We start from the raw sequence: 6,000 nt of genomic DNA on the forward strand, positions 1-6,000 counted from the left end.
ACCACAAACAGTGCCTTAAGTAACAGACATTATTAATATCATACAGTTCTAGAGGTCAGAAGTCCATAATGGGTCTCACTGGGCTAAAATCAAGCTGTCAGCAGGTCTGCCTTCCTTCTGGAGGAGAATCTGTTTCCTTCCTTGCCTTTTCCACCTTCTTAGAGAGCTTCTCCCTCCCTCTTCAGAGCCAGCAACGGCAGGCTAAACCTTTTTCCTACTCCCATCCTTCCATGCTCTCAATCGTCTGCTTCCCTCTTCCAATTTAAGGACCCTTGTGGTTACATTGGACCTACCTAGATAATGCAGGATACTTTCCCTATTCGAAGGTAAGTCAATTATCAAAATTAACGCAATTCGTACACGGGGGGCGCCCTTCAGCCCAGCCAGCACCCTCTCCAATCCGGAACACCTTGGGCAGTGGTTGGCAAACTCATTAGTCAACAGAGCCAAATATCAACAGTACAGCGATTGAAATTTCTTTTGAGAGCCAAATTTTTTAAACTTAAACTTCTTCTAATGCCACTTCTTCAAAATAGACTTGCCCAGGCCATGGTATTTTGTGGAAGAGCCACACTCAAGGGGCCAAAGAGCCGCATGAGGCTCACGAGCCACAGTTTGCCAACCACTGCCCTTGGGGGATGTCTGACTGCTGGTTTAGGCCGGCCTGGTCACTCCTTACTGCCCCCCCTGCTGGCCTGGTCACCCCCAACTGCCCCCCTGCCAGCCTAGTCGCCCCTAACTGCCCCCCCCTGCAGGCCTAGTCGCCCCCAACTGTCCCCTCCCCTGCCGGCCTGGTCTCCCCACACAGCAAGCTGTTCAGTCATTTGGTCGTCCCTCACTAACCCCCCTGCCGGCCTGGTTGCGCCACACAGCCTGTTTGTTCAGTCGTTTGGTAGTCCCTCAGTAACCCCTCTGCCGGCCTGGTCGCCCCACGTAGCCTGCTTGTTTTGTTGTTTGGTCATCCCTTACTAACCCCCCTGCCTGCCTGGTCATAGGCAGCCATCTTATGAGGGCATGAGGATCAATTTGCATATAACTTCTTTATTATATAGGATTTCACCTGCAAACTTAATTCTCTTTTGCCACGTAACATGACACAGTCCTGGGTTCCAGGAATCAGAATGTGGAGGGACAGGAAGGGGGCAATATTCTGCCTACCACATGGGTTAAATCTATTGTTAAGTAAGTACTAGACACATAATGTGGCAGATATTTTGCAAAATCCTTTCTGTCCTTAGCCCTCTGAGGCATGGCTTTGAAATGTGGGTTGTAGGGGAAGGTAGAGAGAACTTGTTTCATTTAGGACTAAGCAGTGAGGATAAACTTAACAACTGGCTCTGGCAGTGAGGAGGAAGGCAGGTTGATTTGTGGGCATTATGAAAGTCTGTGAAAAATTATTTACTGCTTTCCATGGTGAAAATACTCCCGCATGGTTAGTTTCAATCTCCCAACATAAAGCCAAGTAGTTCAAAAAAATTCTGAGAATGTAACCATCCACTCTCTTGAACCAGTACGAGGAGGCTCCAGCACACCTGGGAAGACTACATAGCACTAGTATAGGGAACACACACATGTATGACTGAAGCATACTAGTGCCTCTGCAAGGACCCCCTTCACTCTTAGAATTAACTCCTCCTGGGCCCCACCTACCTGACCACATGCTAAAGATCTGGCTACCATTCACAACCCTGTGCTTATTAAGATCCAAAGAACACCCACATGTGTTGGCAGAGACTGCAGTTTACTCCCCCCTCATTTGCTCACAGATGCTGACCAGTCAGAAAGAGACCCAAGAAGAACGGAAGGGGTGAAGACCTGAGGCCAAGCTAGAGGCTCTCAGGTGGCCATGGGCTGCTTGGATTCTACTTGGCTCAGAGTTACTGGACAGCAGCCATTTTCCAGGGGAGGAGGACAATATTTTGCAGGCTGGTGTCCAGGAGTGTGTTTTTTGTGCATTTTAAAAAACAAATGCTCCGTAAGTACAGCCATTATCACTTCCCTTGGCCATTTTGACACGGCAATGTGAAGTACGCCATTTCTAGATGGCTAATGTCCATTTTTCTTTTATCTGAGGCAAGCTGCTGAATAGGCTCACATTTAGTATAAAAGCCACAGATTTATGTATAGCAGGAAACACTAGGTCAATTAGCCAGGAAATCAAGTCTGTGCAAGGACCTGGGTGGGCTGCTCATTCTCTCGTAAGGTAGTTTAGATTAACGCTCCCCAAATGTTTATGTGCATGAGGATCAGCTGGAGAGCCTGTTAAAGTGCAGGTTCTGAGTCAGAGGGTCTGGGGTGGGGCTCAAGATTCTGCATTTCTCACTAGTGATGCCAATGCTGCTAGTTGGGACCACATTTTGAATGGAAAGGACCTACATATCAACTCTTGTCTTCTCTTCTCTCACTTTCAGGCAAATTTACACTAATAATTATTAGTTATCCTATATAATAAAAGGCTAATATGCAAATCTACCAAACGGTGAAAAGACGGGTCGCTATGATGCACACTGACCACCAGGGGGCAGATGCTCAACTCAGGAGCTGTCCCCTGGTGGTCAGTGTGCTCCCAGAAGGGGAGCGCCACTCAGCCAGAAGCCCAGCTCGGCTCATGGCTGGCAAGCGCAGCTGCGGTGGTGGGAGCCTCTCTCACCTCCACGGTAGTGCTAAGGATGTCCGACTGCCGGCTTAGTCCCACTCTCTCCCAGGGATTGGGACTAAGCCGGCAGTCGGACATCACCTGAGGGCTCCCAGGCTGCGAGAGGGCACAGGCCAGGTTGCAGGTTGAGGGACACCCCCCCCCCACCCCCAGTGCACGAATTTCGTGTACTGGGCCTCTAGTCATATTATAAAAGCCAACCCAATTAAAATTTCTATAGTTAGGGATTGATGGACAACTAGTGTTATGGCATAACTTGGAAATAGGAAAATGCTGCTTTTACTCAATTTTAAAGGAAACCATTTCGGCCACTAACATTTCTAAATTGTGTACATTACTTGAGCTATGAAGAAATGAGCTATAAATGACCCACAAGCCAGCCAGTTCTGGATATTAAATGACAACTAATAAATGACTTTTAGGTTAAGTAATTGCAACACAATAATTCTTCAGGATCTGCATGCCTCTTCATTCAGCTCCTGGTAATGATTGAATGATTTTCTTAGTTCTGCCTGCAATGCACATAGACTTGTTCTATGTGAGGGGACACTCCTCTACAAGCACAAGACCTACGTGTGAACCTTCCTCTGAAGGAGGAAATTGGGGAGGGGAGTTGCATAAAAAGAAAGAGTAGGGAATAGAGAAATAGAAAGAGAGGAAGATGCATTAAAAATGTTATTGTAATAAAGATGTTTTTAGTGAGGGTATAATGGCTGATCAGTTGAAAATAGATTACTGAATCAAATTTTACAAACCAAGTTCCTATATGTTTTTTTCTTATACCTCCAGCATTTCACTACAGTTCCACATGAATAAGTCCAGTCTTATCTCCTCCCCAATGCCAACACCTCTACAGATATAGCAGTGAAATCCACAGATGCTACTGGGCCTTGGGAGAAGAGGAGGTGGGGCTTATAGACTCATTTTACAGGAATAATTGAGGGAGGGGTACAGCATGCTCAAGGTCACATAGTACAACATAGGACACTTCCAAGAAAACTCAGTCTGCTCCCCAGCAGGTAGAGAGGTTCTCAGGGGAAGAAAAGGCTCATATTCTCTCACACATTCTGTAAGTCATCAGCTTTTGGCTTCATGAACTCTAACTGGTAAAACTATTTATTGTTTGGTAACCAGGTTTAGATCTTGACCAACACTCAATCTTTAAAAGAAAAAGAGAAAAGAGGAGGGGGAGAGAGACACAGACAGCAGGAATAGCACTTGTGCTTCCATGACTTACACCTGCAGCAGGTGTCATACTTGGTAGTCAGCATCATGAGTCAACTCCTTGCCCCTAAACCTTCAGCACTTAAAACCTACTACAGCTTAGGACTTTGTGAGGAATGACAGTAGGAGTAAGGAAGAATAACACTACATTTTTCCTTCTTCTCTATAGCAAATGAACATTTTTAGGAGGTTTATTTCCCCAAGCCCAGAATAAGTATCAAAACCAAAAACACTTTGAGGTTTAGATCATATCCCTAATACTGAAATGCAAATGTACGCTTTCTCTTCTATCAGCAAGAGAGTATGTTCACCTATTTCTTATTCACCCTGGAAAAGTCAGTATTTGGTTATAAATATGGTGGTCCACCACTAATTGCCATTATTACTAACTGCTTTGCTTATAGCCAAATATACAGTGACTACTTAGATCACTTGCCTTAGAGTCACGATAGTGTTGTGACTAAGAACTCTAGCTCTGAGGCCCATCAGCCTGGATTTGAATCCTGCTTCTATTTACTGGCTGTGAGCCCTGGGCAAATTATCTACCTGCTCTGTGTCAGTTTCCTCATTTGTGAACTTGGCTAATAAGAATAATATGCATTTCATAGGATTATTGTGAGGATTAAATAAGTTTGTACATGGACCATGTCTAGAAAAGAACCTGACACATAAAATACCCTCAGTCAATGTTAATGAATCATCTTCTCCACTGTCTTACCTTCTCTCTCTGAGTTGCCTTCATTTTTTGGATTTCAGCTTCTTCAGCTTCTTTCTTGATTCTTAGAGATTCTTCTCTTTTTAGCTAAAATGTATTGAGATTACAGAGGACAAAAAACAGTTACTATTTTTCAGTCTGAATCTCTGGAACACAAAATTATGATGAAAGGCAAATTATAGTATTGTTTGTGCTCTACCTCACCATGATTATAGGTTGGTATTTCAACTACTTAGAGCACAGAGACTGGCCAGGCTACTTCTCCTGCCTATGAAATTTCTCTTTGTATTTCTTCCTTGGTCTCTGTCTGTCATTTCCCACCCCCCTCCCCAAATCTGGGTTGGGAAGGAAAAAGGGTGGGCAGATAATGTTTCCTGATTATAAAACTCATGACGTGCATTGTAAAAAATCACTAAGCACCTTAAATATTTTATTTTTTTAATACTTTCATGACTGCTATCCGGTAAACAAATCCATGTTGTTGAAAGCAAAATATTCAAAACATAGTAGAGTTAAACTAGGAAAAAAAATCCCTGAACCAGGGTTGCTGCTGACGAATGTATGGCTTGGATGAAAATTTTCAATATATCTCTCTTCAGCTCCTGATTTCTTTGCCTTTGAGAGTTTCCTTTTGCAATTGCTTGAAAGGTTTTATGTTTTTGTAAGTTACTGTGTTATTTCATGGTTAGTAGAAAGTGCTGGTGCTCAAATTCCTTGCCAAAATTAAACTAAAAGAGATGGATTCTGACCTTTTGCTGGTATTTAGATTGCATCAGTTGGAGTTGTTGTTTCTGCCTGACTTCAGCCTCTGATTGGCTTCCACCTAAGGAAAAAAAAGTCACAAAGTTGAAACATGAATGTTAACCTGAAATGTCAGCCATCAAAAACTAATTAATACATGATAAGACTACACAATAAGTTTCTTTAACATTTTCATACCTCTAGAAATAAGGACATAACCAGTTTTCTTAATAAGACATTAAAGAATGGCCATCACTTAAAAGATAGATACAGCTAGACAGATAGACCATATTCCTAAAAGAACAGGACAATCCTACTTGTGTTTTCCAGTTGTGGAAAGTTTTCATTTAGATGGAAATCATACTTCAAGTTCCATACTAAATAATAAGAAATACTGCTTATCTTGGAAATTCTAGAACATTCCTTCTGCTTAAGTATGACCATTTCTTAACCATGATAAGGATTATTATCAATGATGCTTCACTTGCTTTTCTTCCTCTGACCCTATCTATTGTCCTGATTCAAGTGGCAAAGCTCAGGAAGCCCTCAGGGCTTTTGCCACTAAACAAATATGAGGTCTTTGTAACCCAGTTTTTAAAAGTACAATAGAAATATTCTTATTCATAATTGATTGTCAATCTAATAAATAGCAATCTACTATTTA

The 6,000-nt window shown here is 42.7% G+C and overlaps 1 protein-coding gene across 1 annotated transcript in view; it reads right to left on the minus strand.

Moving 5' to 3' along the window:
* EPSTI1 (epithelial stromal interaction 1) overlaps positions 1–5,368 on the minus strand; it is a gene marked incomplete at its 5' end in the record, with an annotated part of 97,838 nt that extends 92,470 nt beyond the window's left edge. The window contains 2 exons of the mRNA XM_080660713.1: positions 4,599–4,682; positions 5,345–5,368. Coding sequence (XP_080516839.1) covers positions 4,599–4,682; positions 5,345–5,368 — 108 coding nt within the window. The remainder of the gene's footprint in view (positions 1–4,598; positions 4,683–5,344) is intronic.
* Between the last annotated feature and the right edge of the window lie 632 nt (positions 5,369–6,000).

Source organism: Plecotus auritus (genome assembly GCF_963455305.1).
Source record: "Plecotus auritus genome assembly, chromosome: 3".
Classification (NCBI taxonomy): domain Eukaryota; kingdom Metazoa; phylum Chordata; class Mammalia; order Chiroptera; family Vespertilionidae; genus Plecotus; species Plecotus auritus.